Below are 16,237 nucleotides of genomic sequence, written 5' to 3' on the forward strand. Positions count from 1 at the left end.
GAGTTGTTCTGAGGGAAGTCGGCCTACAGGAAGTAGAATTCATTCATGCTGTTGGCCTAAGAACATCAGTTACACGAGCAGCCATTCCACAAAGTCAAAATCAAATATCTTCTCTGCACCAAAGCCAAAAATAAGTTGGGGCGGGGGGTGGATTTTCTCTGTTCATGCTCCTCTATTCTGAAATCAATGTTTGAGACCTTGTTCTAGTGATTTTTAAAGACCCTTTCGCGAAGGTGCCATAAATCCGAATGATTCTTTCACACCATGAGACACAAGAGACACAACCTAAACACCAGGATATGCTCTGGCGTGGGGGTGGCAGGCATATAACAATGTGGATTGTACATTTCCAGTAATCTGTATCAACAAGGAAAAGGAAGTGGTTGACTTGAACAATTTCTTAAAACACTAAATTGAGGCCCAGTTTTGCAACACTGAGAGAGGCTTACATTTACTTTTTGCAGTAAGCCTGTCAGACTCAGAGGCATTTCAATGGTCTAATCAACCTGAAAGCCATGTCAAATTGCCTTAAAAATCTCTGAGCATTCAATATATACACTCTTGTTAAAATTAATTACATCATTTACCATTTCTACGCGCATTATTGCTTAAAATGTTTTACAGCCATTTTTATTAATTAATAAAGCCTTAATGGACAAAAATTACACTATAAAATTATGGTGCGTATGCTGCATTGCCAATTTTACTACTATTATCTTTAAATATTTCCCCCAAGTGGAAAGTCACTAATTCATAAATCAGAGTCTCTCGCAAAAAGTAAAACTGAAAATTGGAAGTTTGAACAGAGAACGAAACCTGGCCTGGGGCTAAGACCTGCTCTCCTCTTCCCTGATCTCCTAAGAGAGGTGAAAGGTATCCAGGGCGGCTGTCCTTGGGAATTCTCCCTGGCCTTCGCAGTGGTAGAAACAGCAACAAATTCTAGCCGAGTTGCCCCAGAAAACACAACCAAGGAAGCAGAAAACTGTGGTTTTTGCTGTTTCGCAGGTAGAATCCCCAGTGTGCTTCTTTTTGAAAATGCCCCAGAATTACTAATCTCCCCCTCACCACACACACACACACACACACACACACAAGAATTCTAAGACCAATCCATAAATACCAACTATCTGATTGAAAGACAAGAAGTACAGCCCTCTAGACGCCTCCAAACCCTCAGATGTTCAGACCAGAGAGACAAAAGCCTCGGGGAGCAGACAGCACTTTGCCCTCTTCACCCTGTTTTGGAACATCACGGACCTAAATTAACTTCATTTGGGGGCTATCGCCTCCTGCTCGTTACATGGCAGGGCGCAGCGCTACCGTTGGAAACAACTCTGAGGGAAGGTCTCTTACAATCTAGAAAAGTATCGGTGCGTATCTAAGGAGGACATCAACACCGAGCCATCAATCGCCAGTTGAGAGCCGAGCAGACAAAGCAATGCTCCTGAGAAGCGCTTTTTGGAATAAGTTACGTAGAAGAAACTCACTATCCGCCTTGGCAGGGCACTTGCATAGATTACCCGACGGATGGGGATCTGTCCTTGGCGGCCCCACCTCCCGAGGAGGGGAGCGTCCCTCACCTGGTGTGTAGCTCCAGCCAGGAATGTGAATGGACAGCTGGTTGGCACCGTCACCGGCGTGTCGAGCTGCGCAATCCTCTTTCCCTTTTCTTCCAGTGACCTGGTTGGCTCCCACCTCCGAGAAGGCTGTATTTTCCAACAGAGGTGAGCCACTCCAGGCACAGGCGCTGGGCCGCAAATGCACCTGCTCCGGCGACGGGTTCTCCTTCAAGAGACTTTTGTGCAAAGCTGGGTTCCAGCGGGGGCCTAGGAGGGTCTGGTTCCCCTCCGCGAGCTCCGGCTTCAAGGCTCTGCTCATTGGCCCTCCGTTCTCTGTGCCATCTACTCCATCTGGTGTCAATCTGTGTGAACTACAATTTAGGTGGAGCGACAGGACCGACCTGTGCATTTTAGGGCCAGCAAGTTGAGGTTGCTCGATGGGGACAGAGAGGGACCGGTCTAGATAGTAAATGGAATTCGGACACTGCTGAGACACCCTGAGATGGATGCAGGAGCTGAACACCAGTGGCCTCTTTCCCGCCTGCGGGGCCCCTGGAGGAAAACCGTTCTCTCGGTTGTCCACATTGGTGACCCAGCACTCGTGACCCCCGCACGGCCGGGGATGGGTCTCGGGAAGCTTCAGCGTCACCACAGAGCAGTTTCTGGAGAACTCCGTGCAAGCGAATGGTCCATGGTGCGGGCGGGGATAAGTACCTCCGGCCGGAGCAGAGGGGTCCCCGAGCAGAGCGCCTTGGGCCGCGCACTTGGTGCACAGAGGGTCCCCCACGGCCTCCCACGCCAGGGCGCTGGCTGGGGGGCCCACACGCCTGGCCGTGATGGTGATGGATGCAAAGCCCCTTTGGGGGCCGCTGCACGGCTTCTCCTCATTGGACGGCAGCTCGGGGTCAGGTCCCGGCTTCCGCGCAGGTGTCTGGATGGCCCGCTTGCCGGGAAGGAGGGCGAAAGCCCGGCTGATGGAGACCCCGCTGCGGGTCGCCCGAGATGGCTTCGCGGGACGTGCGTGCAGAGCGGGCACGCAGGGCGCGGGCAGTGCCGCCCGGTTTGCCTTTGATTTATTCTCGTCAATCAGCTGTGAAATGACTACGGATGAGATCATTTTTGGGTTTTGCGATGCCAGAATCTCCTGCAAATGGGAAAAGACAGCAATTATTCAAGCAGTCCATTGTAACGCAGGCAGCGCACTCTCTTTCAAGGCCCAAGAGGACGTCCGGAACCGTGTTCTCGTCCCAGGCCGTCTGCCCCACACACCTGACACCACCTCTGCGTGCTCAGGAAGGCAGAACACCCAGATCCGTTTACGAAATGGTTATACCCTCTGGAAATCATTCTTCTGACTGGGGAATGGGTTTTCTCTGCTGGGTACCTAACCATGTTTGTGTCCCCGGGTATCCTCGAATTTCAATAATTGCCTCCACCAGGCCCAGGAGCACCTGAAAAGAGGCTCACAGCCTCATGGGGGAGGCAGGACCCAGTTCTAGAGCAGGGCTGGGACTTGGGGGCACCGGTTTGTGTGAGAGAGTCCCCCTCCCTCCTCCACGGGGAGCCCTCTCCCTGCCCGGGTCCCTAACCCCCTAACACAATCTCCCGCCTTTATTAGTGTAGACTGCATTTCAGTGGTTCCCCATGCATGCCATCATGGGGGTCAAATCCCAGACAGCAGAACAAGAGAAATCAGACACCCAAGCTGGGCAGTTACCTAGACTAACACAGCGACCGTGATAATCACTTATCAGCAAGGGGAGGGGCACTGAAACAGACAGGTGGAGCTTTGTCACATGTCACTGCCCAGGGGCATGTCAGTGCCCAGGCATGGTTTCTGTCCGGTAGAGGGATCAAGGTGTTCCATGCTTCCTTACCAGCAGATCTACGTCCAAAACAACACGCTGAGATTTTTTAAGAAAGCATCTGACCAGGTCAACACCAGGCGGAGGAAGCTCTTCCGTCCCGGTTTTGTTTTTAACATGCGTATGCGTAAACCATCGCAGAAAGCTACGTGGGCGACTGCCTGCAGGGTCACGGGCCCCCATTTTGATGCTCATTATCCCACACGATTAGAACGAACCCTTGCCTGGAACTGCACAGGACCCCAAATAATACGGTAACGACTCAACTCCCACCGCGTGCGGAGCCTGGAGGCTTAATTGGTGCTCAGCAGGTAGGCGGCAATTTCCAAGCTCCGAGGGGCCTGAGAATCACCTGGCCTGTTACAACTGCACGTTCCCCAGGCTCTGGAGGTTCGGACGGTGCGGGTCTGTGGGCGGGGCCCAGGCATCTGCGGCTTAACCAACACCCCCATGAGCCTGGGGTAATTGATCCGGGGAGCACGCTTTGAAAAACACGAACAGAGGGGCACCTGGGCGGTTCGGTGGGCTAAGCGTGTGACTCTCGGCTTAGGCTCAGGTCATGACCTCACGGTTCGTGAGTTTGAGCCCCGTGTCGGCCTCTGTGCTGACCTTGGGGAGCCTCCTTGGGATTCTCTCCCTCCCTCTCTCTCTGCCCCTCCCCCCCTCAGATTACCCATTTAAAGAACAAAAAAGAAAAACACGAACAGACCGTGAGACTGCCAGGCTTTTCAAGGATGGGAAGCCCTTGTGTTTGATGACAGAAAATGTTTCTCTTTCCCTACGATGTGATAAGAAAGCACAAAACTTCCTTTTCTGCAGAGCAGGATTAACACTCATTTATGCAACTAATGTGATGCTTTCCTCCACCCGGACTTCTGACGAGGGGCCCAGCACATGTGATCTTAGCACCCCGGGCTCATTGCATTCCTACTGTTCGACGCGGGAGGACGGTCCGCTTCTCTTTCTTGGTTTTTTTCTTTTGTTTTTCCTGTTTCCCGGGGCAATCTCTAGCACCTTACCCATGATTCGATGTGAAAGATACATGGGAAGTTGGACATTCAAAAGACCACAGGAGACAGGTGACGAACACACAGAGCCGCCTTAAAATTTACTTCGGTTCCTTAAAAATCAAAATATCACGGCTACCTTTTCCCAGACGGCTAATGGGAGCTCTGCCTGCGGCCTCGTCCTCAGCGCTTCTCAGCCCACGTTGCCCACAACAACCCGGGAGCTTGTAAAAACCCTCAAGCGCAGGCCGCATCCCCGCACCATGACGTCAGAATCCCTGGGGGTGGGGCCCAGGCATCAGCGTTCTTGAAGTTTCCAGTGTGATTCCAGCGGGCAGGGGATGCTGAGAACCATTGCCAGATGCTTCTACGACCCCTCTGTCTCTGCTTCCAACGGTGCCCCCTCCATGGCTGTAGTTTGCATACAAGAAAATTGCAAGACCCCCGGTGCCTGCTGCATGCGGTTTGACACGGTACGAAGCCCCTCCCACTTGACACTTAGTTCTGATAATAACTGAGCCTGTGCACCCCACCCAGTGTATAATCATCCCTACTAGGAATTCCTCTGACAACAGTCTCTGGAGGGAAAAAACCAAATACTCAACTCGGAAAGCGTGCTGTATTGGTCTGATTTTATACTTTATTGCAATGTCTCCCAAAGTTTGGGCCAGTAACCACTTGCATAAAAAACACCTGGTATTGGTGGGGGGGGGGAGGGGATTTTAAAAATGCAGACTTCTGGGGGCACCTGGGTGGCTTAGTCGGTTAAGCATCTGACTTCGGCTCAGGTCATGATCTCATGGTTTGTGAGTTCGAGCCCCATTCCGGCTCTGTGCTGACTGCTCAGAGCCTGGAGCCTGCTTCGGATTCTGTCTCTGTCTCTCTGCCCCTCCCCTACTCGCTGTCTCTCTCTCTCCCAAATATAAAAAATAAAACATAAAACATTTTTTTATAAAAATGCAGACTTCTGGACCCTTCCCTCCCCCTCTCTAGACATAGGTGAATCAGGATCTCTGGGGTAAGACCCAGAAGCTATGTATTTTTTTTGTTTGTTTTAAAGCTATTATTTTTTTTTTAATTTTTTTTAACACTTATTTATTTTTGAGAGAGAGACAGAGCATGAGCAGGGGAGAGGGGGAGAGAGAGAGAGAGGGAGACAGAATCCGAAGCAGGATCCAGGCTCTGAGCTATTTGTTAGCACAGAGCCCAACGTGGGGCTCGAACTCACGAACTGTGAGACCGTGAGCTGAGCCGAAGTTGGACGCTCCACCGACTGAGCCACCCAGTTGCCCCTATTTACTTATTTTTTTAAGAGCAGGGGAGGGGCAGAGAGAGAAAGAGAGAGAGAGAGAGAGAGAGAGAGAGAGAGAGAGAGAGAGAGAATCCCAAGCAGGCTCCTGTCAGTACAGAGCTGAACTCAGGGCTCAATCTCACAAACTGGGAGATCATGACCTGAGCTGAAATCCAGAGTCGGATGCTTAACCCACTGAGCCACCCAGGTGCCCCCAGAAGCTGTGTTTTTAACCACAGATACGGTGAAAGGAATGCCAGGACTCAGACCTCCTGGGGCCCATCCTGAGCACACACTGGAGGGACACCCTGGGGCTACCCTGGGGGTGGCAGGTGCCACTGTAGGAGGTCCTAGAAGCCCAGGAGGATGGGATAGAACCAGCCGCCATCTCGTTACCTCGGGCCCGGCAGACACAACCGCGACTCTGGGTCCACCCAATCCAAACGGACGAAGGAAGAACAACAATGACTGGTGTGAATTTGAACTTAATTCTGAAGCTGGGGCATCGCTCGGTATGTCAGAGCGATGCCTGACATACCGCTGTTCCTGAGGGAGAAATGCTAACAGAAGTCCAGTCCAAACAAAAGTCTGTTTGCCTTCTCTACCTTACCGGGAAGTTTGGGACATCAAAAACAATGACAGATGTGAAAGTATACACCTGAAAATATGAACATGTTCTCTAACTCCAGGGTATGACTTTCTCTGTGATTTAGCAGAAATCAGAGGATACCTGAGGTACTCAAACCTATGGAAGAATGAGGGGGGCATGGGGGTATTTATGAGGAAGGCGTTTGCATTTATTGGAATTACATAAACGGAATGAACCCATTACGTACCCAGTACACTGCAGTTCTGTCAATGGGAATGTAGAATAAATGAAACCTTTTTAGATGTAAAGTCTGTCATTATAACATAGGGTCGCGATCGAACCCTTTATTAACTCATCAGAAATATCTACTGATCATCTACTACCTGCCAGGCTGAGGACACCTCTTGGCCCCATGGCGTTGACAGACTGGCGATAACACCAAGCAGATAATCCAATTGTCAGGACTGCGATTATTGGTTAAGTCTTACTGTGTTTTTTCAGATGTTTACACTCAGCTTTGACAAAAGCCCCATTGGATAGACTGAGAAACATTAAAAACGAAACACTATACTCTTTGCCAATTAATACGCATCCTAGACTCATATGGGAAGTTCTCTCTGTCAGATCCTATTTTCTCATGAAGATCCATTAAATAATTAAAGTTGAGGTCCAACCCCTTAAAAATTCGGGCTGTTGGGGGTGCCTAGGTGGCTCATTCGGGTGGACGTCCGACTTCGGCTCAGGTCATGTCTCACAGTTTGTGAGTTCGAGCCCCGCCGTCGGGCTCTGCTCTGACGGTGCGGAGCCTGGAGCTTGCTTCAGATTCTGTCTCCCTCTCTCTTTGCCCCTCCCCTGCTCACGCTCTGTCTCTCCCTCTCTCAAAAATAAAATAAAAACATAATGAATAAATAAATACCCGGACTGCCGTAACAAAGCACCACAGTCTGAGTGGCTCCAACAACAGAAATACTATTTCCTCCCAGTTCTGGAGGCTGGAAGTCGGAGGACAAGGGGTCAGCAGGGATGGTTCCTTCTGACTCTTCCCCCCGCGCCCCCACCCACCACATCTTTGCATTTTCTCCTTTCAGTGTCCTAAATAGCCTCCTCTTACAAGGGCATCAATCATATTGGATAAGGCCCACCCTCATGACCTCATTGAACCTAAATTACCTCCTGAAAGATTCTGTCTCCAAACACAGTCAGACCCTGAGGCACTGAGAGTTAGGGCTTTGGCACATGCATTTGGAGCTGGGGGGAGACACAATCCAGTTCATAACAGACTACAATACACCACTTTGTGTCCAGATCTTCTTCCGGGGCTGGGAAACCAAGAAAGACAGGACACACAGGTGCTAGTCGATGCTCCTAACTTGGCCCACTGCTTTTAAATCAGGGCAACTTCTCAGAAAAGCAATCCCTTCTTTCACATCAAATATCTTTCCCAGTGAAGCTATCCCAGGGTGCCACTCCACTGTCCTTTATATTGGGTTAACTGAACGTGGCTTTGGGGGGGAAAAAAGGTATCTTTTATCTAAAATAAGATTAACTGATGTAAGATTTGATTTGAAAAGAAAATAATCTTGCATTTAAAGTAGAATGTTCAAGGTCAGAGCAAGGTCGAATGAATAGCTGCGTATCGTGTCTTGCTCTGGCAATAAATCACCCGTTTCCTGACCATCCTCACACAATATGGGCATCTGTACATTTTCTTTCTCATAAATGCTGCTTTAAGACATTGATTGCTTTTAAATGTTTCAAACATGATCTTGGAGGGCTGGTAACTGCTTTCCCAGTTTTATTCATCTTATTGACTGCTTTTAACTTTATGCCTTAAGGCATATTGCTAAGAAAGGCACCATCTCATAAACCAAAGGAAGAAAGAGATAAGTGGCGGATGGTCAGAGACATCGGATCCTGAGCCGCTGGAATGGGGATGCTTCCATTCTTGTAGCAATTTCTTTCTCCAAAGGATAAGCATCTAATCCAACCTGTGGCTTTGAAATCTATATTTTCCTCCACTTGACAATTCTTCCCTTTTCCAGGGTTGCTCTGCAGCCTACCGCTATGCTCTCCAGATGGATTCTTTGGCCCCGTATCTGCACGGATACACTCCACAGTCACCTCCGTGCTAGCCGCAAGCATGCTTACTCCTATTCGGTGGATCCAGAATCATCACCACCAAGTCCTCTGTCAACCTAGTGGTGTTTCATCAGGGACGTAAGAGTGTTTTCAAACATATGAGTTCTCTCTGGCATGTAGCAGTAGGGAAAGGCCGTTTTAAGATAAATGGAAGAAATGGAGTCTTCTCCATTTCCGTCCTGAAACTTTTGTCTTTCCACGCACTTGCAAGAAACCAAAGGACTTGGTACAGTGTAATATACAGCAGTGAAAAGCTGGAAGGAATCCAAATGTCTTGCTTAAAAGGGGATCGGGTAAGTAAATCATGGCAGGCACAACTGCATCGTATTCTGTAGAAATTAAAAATAAAGATTACAAAGAATTTAAATGCCATGGGAAATTGCCTGTGATAGAATGTTATGTAATAAAAGAGAGCTATAAAAGTTGATATACACTATAGTTGTATGTAACAAAAAATTGCATGGGAAAAAGAAGGGAGCGAAATATATATAAATATTTTCTTATGTATTTCTATATTTTCCTAAGTGTCTACACGGAGCTGCCATTACTTTTGTTATCGGGAAAATTTACACGTTGTTTTTTTAAAAGAAGAAAACTCTGTTCCATATTTCATTCCTTTTAAATAATCACTTGGTTGAAGAAGTGCCTGCATATCATTTCTACAGCTTCGACGAATTTTGAAAGGGAAAGTGATCAATCTAGTGCAGGCTCGGGAGGAGAGGCGGAGATTTATGGCAGTTACCAAGGAAGGGCATCCGTCGGGAGTATTCCATCATCGCACACCGCCCTTATAACAAACACACGGGGACAAGCTTTAAAAGCTCAAAGTTGGGAGGGAAATTTGAAAGTCACGCCACTGATCTGATCAAAGTAGATGGTCCAGATCATTCCAAAGCAGAGGCTTAGAAGGTGTGATTTCTGAGAGTTATTGAATTCTGTCACAGATAATGACCGTGTGTGTGTGTGTGTGTGTGTGTGTGTGTGTGTGTGTGTGTGTGTTATAGGGATCCAACCACATAGCGCCAACGATCTATATCACTAATAACCAAACTGATTAATTTTAGCATCAGATGCTGGAATTTGCCAGCTCAGTGTGACCATCAGGTGGGAAAGATCTTCAGCTGGTACCTTTCTTCAAAAGAGTAGCAATCGACTTGATCATTATCTTGCCCTTCTTAACTGGGTACCTCCTTTCAGGGATGGTTCTCAATGATCCACTGTTCCTCCTACTCAGTTCCCTCCCTGCAACCTGAGGTTCCTGCTCTTGCTTTCCGGGAACAAATTAATTATAGCCCGGCAGCTTTACATCCTCAGACAGCGAGCTCGGCGCTTCCACAGAGAAAGGGCTTTCAATATTGATGACTAGATCTCAGCAGCCAGAATAGCATCCTTTCTCCATTGTGTGGGAGTTCAGGCTTGGGGTCTCTGAAGGAAATGTCAAGTTTCGTTACAGGCAGAATGACATCAAAGGATAATACCAAAGACAAGCATTTTCGGGGGAAAGATATTTTTCACAGATACCCTTGTTACTTTAATGTGTCACGAGACGTCGATTCTTATAATTCCACAACCTCTTAGAATTACAAAAGTTCATGGCAGAATATCCACTCATGAAAGAGAGCAGATGCCTTATAAACTAACGCTTTGGATGACGATTCTTTCAGGCAGGAAAGTCCATATTTTAAGATGTGTTAATTGGAGGGGCGCCTGGGTGGCTCAGTCGGTTGAGCGTCCGACTTCGGCTCAGGTCATGATCTCGCGGTCTGTGAGTTGGAGCCCCGCGTCGGGCTCTGTGCTGACAGCTCGGAACCTAGAGCCTGCTTCGATTCTGGGTCTCTCTCTCTTTCTCTCTCTGCCCCTCCCCTGCTCATTTTCTGTCTCTCTCTAGCTCTCAAAAATAAACAAACATTTAAAAAAAAAAGTGTTAACTCGAACGAGTCTTCCTTTATGGCCAGCCCTTTAGAGCAAGGGAAGAACAGAAGCCTGGAGCCAGACAGCATATGAGCTAGGAGATTCAGGGCAAGTCAACTACTGGAGCTATAGAACTTTAGTTTCCTCATCTGCAAAATGGGTATAATAGTAATACCTCCCTCCCAGGATTATGGGAAGGATGGAATGAGTCCATGAATTAGCCAGAACCTGGTCTGCGATACATTGGTCACATTAACCCTTGTGTACAGAGTTCTTTGTTCTCTAGAATCAGAAACATACCATTTTATAAATATGACCTCTGATTTGCTCCCTATTTCAGATTCCTGACGCTTTTTGCAGTTATAATGATGTGTACTAGAGCTTGTTAGATTTCCAATTATCTCTTCTCCACCTTCAAAATGCTGCACAACATCATTCTCTCTCTCTCACTCTCTCTCTCCAGCAGATAAATTTTGGTTTAAAATTGAGATTCAATCACCGTACTCTCCTATGATACTGCAAATTTACCAATTGTTGGTGAAGATTATAAAAGACTGATTAAATAGACACGGCATACTTGAAAAATTTTTTAATGTTTTTACTTATTTATTTATTTTTGAGAGAGACAGAGTGCGAGTGGGGGAGGAGCAGAGAGAGAGAGAGAGAGAGAGAGAGAGAGAGAGAGACGGAATCCAAAGCAGGCTCCAGGCTCCGAGCTGGCAGCACAGAGCCCGACGCGGGGCTCAAACTCACGAACCGTGAGATCATGACCTGAGCCTAAGTCGGACGCTTAACCAACGGAGCCACCCAGGTGCCCCTGCCTTAATTCAGTTTTGACTAAACTAAGTAAAATGCAAACACATCACAAGTAGGCAAGTAGGCCCATGATCACATTTTATAGTTGGCTGCATTTTACTGGCTGGTCTAGAAGTTAGAAACATGTTACCTCGGTGAAGTCAGATTTCTTCTCTATAACATCAGACTGAAGATTTTTAAGGGCAATTTGATCATTTGAACTGTACTGGCTGTCCCGTAATCCTAGGCAAAAGGAGATAATACGGCTACTTTTTAGTAAATGAGAGGATATGATGGAATCTAGAACTCTATGGTTTCATGGCACCCCGTCAGGTATTATATACTAGCCAAGGGTGTATCCAGTATATTCTGACTCGTGATAAAACCTTGTACATTTCCTTCTTTTATTCCATCCCCCCCACTTAGGCTCTCTGGCTTTATTATAATTTAGTTTATAATTAGGCTGCAAGATTCCTTCTTCCATGCTGTTGTTTAGAGTCCTAGATTCAGTAATAATTGAACAAGTTCGGACCGCTCACATTCTCCCTCATCCTGAGTTTACACCCAGCAGGAGAGAAAAACACACGTAAGGGGTTCCCAGCACCACCAGAGTTAAGAAAAGGCTGAAACTGTACGACGAACTTTTATCCAATCTCTTAACACCACAGTGCTCGAAGGAGCTGTGAGTGGCCCAGACGCTGACAGTGAAACTGCTTCGGACCGGCTGAGGATAATACCTGTGATACCACTGTGGGGATAAGTAAGACACTGTGGATAGCCCTCCACAGAGACACCTGCCACACTGAGAGCAGAGCATATCATCAGAGCCAAGGGCACACGGCAGGGGGCCGAGAATCGTGAACCTGGGTTCCAGCTGCCCCACCAGCAACGAGCTTGGTAGCTGTGGACAAGTCTGTGGAACCGCTCTGTGGGATTTTCCTGTCCACCAAAGCCGCCCTGCACTCCTCCGCAGCACCGAACAGGATCACAACCCAGCACCGAACAGGATCCACAACCCAGCACCAAACAGGATCCACAACCCAGCACCGAACAGGATCACAACCCAGCAGCATTATGATGCCCGCCTGGGTGCCTGTTGCTAAGTCAGGAATGTATACCAAACACAGGAAGGAGGGTGAAGAGAAGAAGAGCCTGCGTGGTCCAGTCTCTGCAGCCCAGGGAACAACGTCACCCTCACAATACAGATACTCTGGGGAGAGTGATTTTTCCAAACCCTACGAAGAACAGCTCCCCAACGGCTAGTGCTGGTGATGAGGTTCTCTAAGTTAGAGAAGAGGGAGAAGCGGCTGTCTTCGTCAACTCACGAGAAGGGCTTATTAAAAATTTACAATGTAATTGAAATAACTCGCAGAATTTCAAGCATTTTACGGAGAAAATGGTACACTATAGCACTTTTAATCTTGGCAGGTTTGCAAGAGGATCATGGGAATTTCAAGGGCCACCAATGACCCATCCAAAGCCTGCTCGCATCCCCTCTCATCCTTGAGTGACGACGGAGCCCCCATCAGCTCCAACGCAGATGCGTGGCTACACCTCCATCTCCTTCCGTTACTGAGGGACACAGATAGTCATCCAAGGTGACGTGCACAGACCACTTTCCATGAAGCACAAATGTAAGACCTGAAAGATCCCACGGATTTCTCTGCAGGGTCGATATGCATCATGATGAGCTGACAATAAAGCTGATGAAGAAGGAAACCTCCTGGTTCTACTCATGTGGCCTCGTGTTAAGAAGTCTCAAGTCAGCACAGGCTTTGGGGCCAGCTAGACCCAGAGCTGCAGCCCAGCTCAGCCCCCAGCTCACCTGCAGCAGGTGAGTTACTTGGCCTCTCTGAGTTTCTCCAGCCATAAAATGCAGAGACGAACATCTCTCGCCCAGCCTTGCCATCAAGGCCCTGAGGGCAGTGTATGTAAAGGACTTGGGCCGGGGTGGGATCTGGGGTTGATGTCTGATAACCCGCACTGGTTATGACTCTTAATGAGTCTGACCAAGACAGCGCCACCTCCCATCCCAGCCTAGATGGTCGCTAGAGTCAGACCACAAGGTCCCAGGGTCTCTAGCTACATGTGTGGCTTTGGGAAAGTAACTCCGCATCCCTTGGCTCCTTGTTGTGAAAAGGGACATAATAATGGAGGCTACTTTAGAGAGGTCCTGAAAGAGATTGAGTGGCCTACCTAACCTGCCCTCAGCACAATGCCCAGAACATAATGACATGCGATAAACATGAGCTATGGGGGAGGGGCATCACCCCCAGCAGGGAGGAGGGCCAGAACTGGGCCCAGACAAGCAGGGACTGAGTCTCAGCACTCCATGGCTGCTGCAATATTGCCCACCAACTTCGGGGCTCAAACAGCACAGATGTGTTATCTTCCAGCTCTGGAGGTCGGACGTCCAGTGCAAGTCTCACGGAGCTACAGTCAGGGGACTGGCTGGCCGCACTCCTTTGGGAGGCTCCAGGGAGAATGTGGTTCCTTGCCTTTTCCGGCTTCTAGATGCTGCCAGCTTTCCTTGGCGTGTGGAAACTCAAGCTCTGTGTCCATCGCACTGGCGCACGCCACTCAAGCTCTGTGTCCATCATCACTTCTTCTGTCTCTGACCCTCCCGCCTCCCTCTTATGGGGACCCTTGTGCTTAGATTGGACCCACAGATAATCCAGGATCACGGTCCCGTCTCAAGGTTCTTAACCACATCTGCAAAGTCCCTTTTGCCATGAAAGGTAGGATGTCCACCAATTCCGGGGACTAGGATGCAGACATCCTAGTTGGGGAGACTGAGGCAGATGCATTGGATGAAATGTAGGGCCTTTAAAACAACAAATATAAGGTCTATGTAGCAACATGGGTAAGTATTCACAATGCACTGTTTATGGAAAGAAAGGGCTCAAAAACTCACGAACCACACGACGATCAAACGTGAAGACATACGTACGAGAGTTCACAAAACTGGTAAAGTTGGAACTTACAGCCACGAGCCTATTTTGGAGTGAAAATGAGGTAAGACTAAAGCCACAAAAGAGGATGTCTGATACGATGACCTCAAAGGACACGAGGAGGTGAGTTACGAGAGTGGTTAAAAGCATAGAATTTGGGAAAGACCCTGAATCAAATCTGTGTCTGCCACTCACCACTTGGTCAATTTAAGTAATTTGGGGGTAGGTTGGTTAAATTGTCAGTCTTGTTTTCCCAAGTGTCAGAGGAAATGAGACCCTGTAAGAAATAATGGGATGATGAATAGCAAGGCTGTTAGCAGAGTGCCTGGCGTGCAGTGAGGACACATCCCCTGTGCCTTCCCGCTTGACCACGGATGGAGGCCCCCGCCATCGGGTGACCCCGCGCTGGCATCTCCAAGAAAGACAAAGCCGGGGGACACGTGGGGCAGGTTAGCAAGAACTACGGTAAATAGGAGTTTTGGCTTTTCCAGTAGCTGGCATCCATGAGTTTCACGGGAAAGGGGTTCACGTCTCCCATACAGAAGATGCATTAACCAGACCAGATTGCACGTGGCCTTGGTCTTGCTCCTGGTGCGAGGACAGGAAGGGGCCAGGCCAGTCTGCTCCTCTCCACAGTGGGAGCTGGCCTGGCCCAGACCTCCCCCAGGGGCCGGTTGAGTCCACTCCGCATCAAGAAATCGTCCTGGTTAAGAGGAAACTGGCAGACGGCAGGCAGGCCGTGTGCACCTGCGGGGCATATACACCAGCCCAGGTGCCATCCCAGAAATCTCGCAGCCCAGAGCCAAATTCCGGCTGTGCCGCTTTGTGTAGTGTACGTGACCTCCCTGACTCCAGTTTCCCCTCTGTGACATTAGACCCGGAGCTGTCTCCGTTCACGCCCTGCTGTGGGGCGCCATCCCATCCCCCGGCTGTTGGGAGGGTAGCTGTCAATGACTCACAGCTTCACTCTTCTCTGACAACAGTCCTCTGGATGCTGCACCTTTCTGTATGTTGGCCCACAGCCAGGGGTGGGACACAAAAGAGGTACAAAAGCCAGGAAAGGTCTATTGTGCATGCTCCAGAGGGTAAGCCAAGGGCCAGACTGTACCCTGTCAGGCCTCCCTAACTCTCTCACAGTCCTTTCCTGGGGCACACTCTCGCCCACATGTCTCCCAATCCCTACCTCAGGCTCTGCTTCTTGGAAACCCAATGGGGTCCTACTGCACAGCGCTGTTTAAGACTGAGAGCTTTCAGAGTGGCGCTCCCGGACCACAACCTTCCGCATCATGGGCGAACTTGCTGGAAGTGCCCATTCTCGAGTCCCACCTGCCCTCCCGCAGATCTACTAAATCAGAGAGTTGGGTGGGACGTAGCGGAGAGATTTTAGCAAGCCCTCCAAAACATTCAATGCAGCTCGGGTCCAAGAACACTGCCGGTCTTAAGCCAACAAGCTCTTCTACAAATGGTAAGTTTAGGGCCCTGGGAGGAAACCACATACTTTTGATCACAAAACCACACCATGGCTTTTGGAAAACTGTATCTAGGGGGATCTAAATGGGACCCTTAACCACTTACTTCCACTAAAATAAAGCCATCAACACCACCAGAATCCTGACTTTTATTTTGATATTAATTTAAAAATCAGCCTGACTAGGGGTGGGGTCCGACTTCGGCTCAGGTCATGATCTCGCAGTTCATGGGTTCAAGCCCTGCGTCGGGCTCTGTGCTGACAGCTCAGAGCCTGGAGCCTGCTTCGGATTCTGTGTCTCCCTCTGTCTCTGCCCCTCCTCCATTCTCTCCCTCCCTCCCTCTCTCTCTCTCTCTCTCTCTCTCTCTCAAAATTAAATAAATAAACATTAAACATTTTTTTTAAAAAAATCAGCCTGATTTTAGCCAACAATCCATTGTGGGTTTACGGATCAGTTGTGTGGTGCCCCACGCTCTGGTCCTCTGGGCCCCAGGGAGGGTGTCAACGCACTGGCCTGTCTGAAGAAGTTTCCTCTCCCGAGATGGTTGAAAGGTCTGTATATGCTTCTGTCTCCATCAGCCTTAGCCACTCATCCAAGGCCATTCACCCTCAACTTTGAGCCCCTTTCCAGAGCCCACAAGCATCATGAGTGACGTTAAGTG

The 16,237-nt window shown here is 48.9% G+C and overlaps 1 protein-coding gene across 10 annotated transcripts in view; it reads right to left on the bottom strand.

The window, feature by feature from the left end:
• Positions 1 to 16,237, bottom strand: part of CD2H10orf90 (chromosome D2 C10orf90 homolog) — a 262,252-nt gene that overhangs the window by 63,264 nt on the left and 182,751 nt on the right. For 7 of the 10 annotated variants that reach the window (XM_047826464.1, XM_047826456.1, XM_047826454.1 and 4 more), the window contains one exon: positions 1,581 to 2,703. In XM_047826464.1, coding sequence (XP_047682420.1) covers positions 1,581 to 2,703 — 1,123 coding nt within the window. Of the gene's footprint in view, positions 1 to 1,580; positions 2,704 to 11,307; positions 11,400 to 16,237 lie in introns of all 10 variants that reach the window. The other 3 variants (XM_047826461.1, XM_047826460.1, XM_047826459.1) reach the window with 1 other exon arrangement.

Source organism: Prionailurus viverrinus, chromosome D2 (assembly GCF_022837055.1).
Source record: "Prionailurus viverrinus isolate Anna chromosome D2, UM_Priviv_1.0, whole genome shotgun sequence".
Lineage (NCBI taxonomy): Eukaryota > Metazoa > Chordata > Mammalia > Carnivora > Felidae > Prionailurus > Prionailurus viverrinus.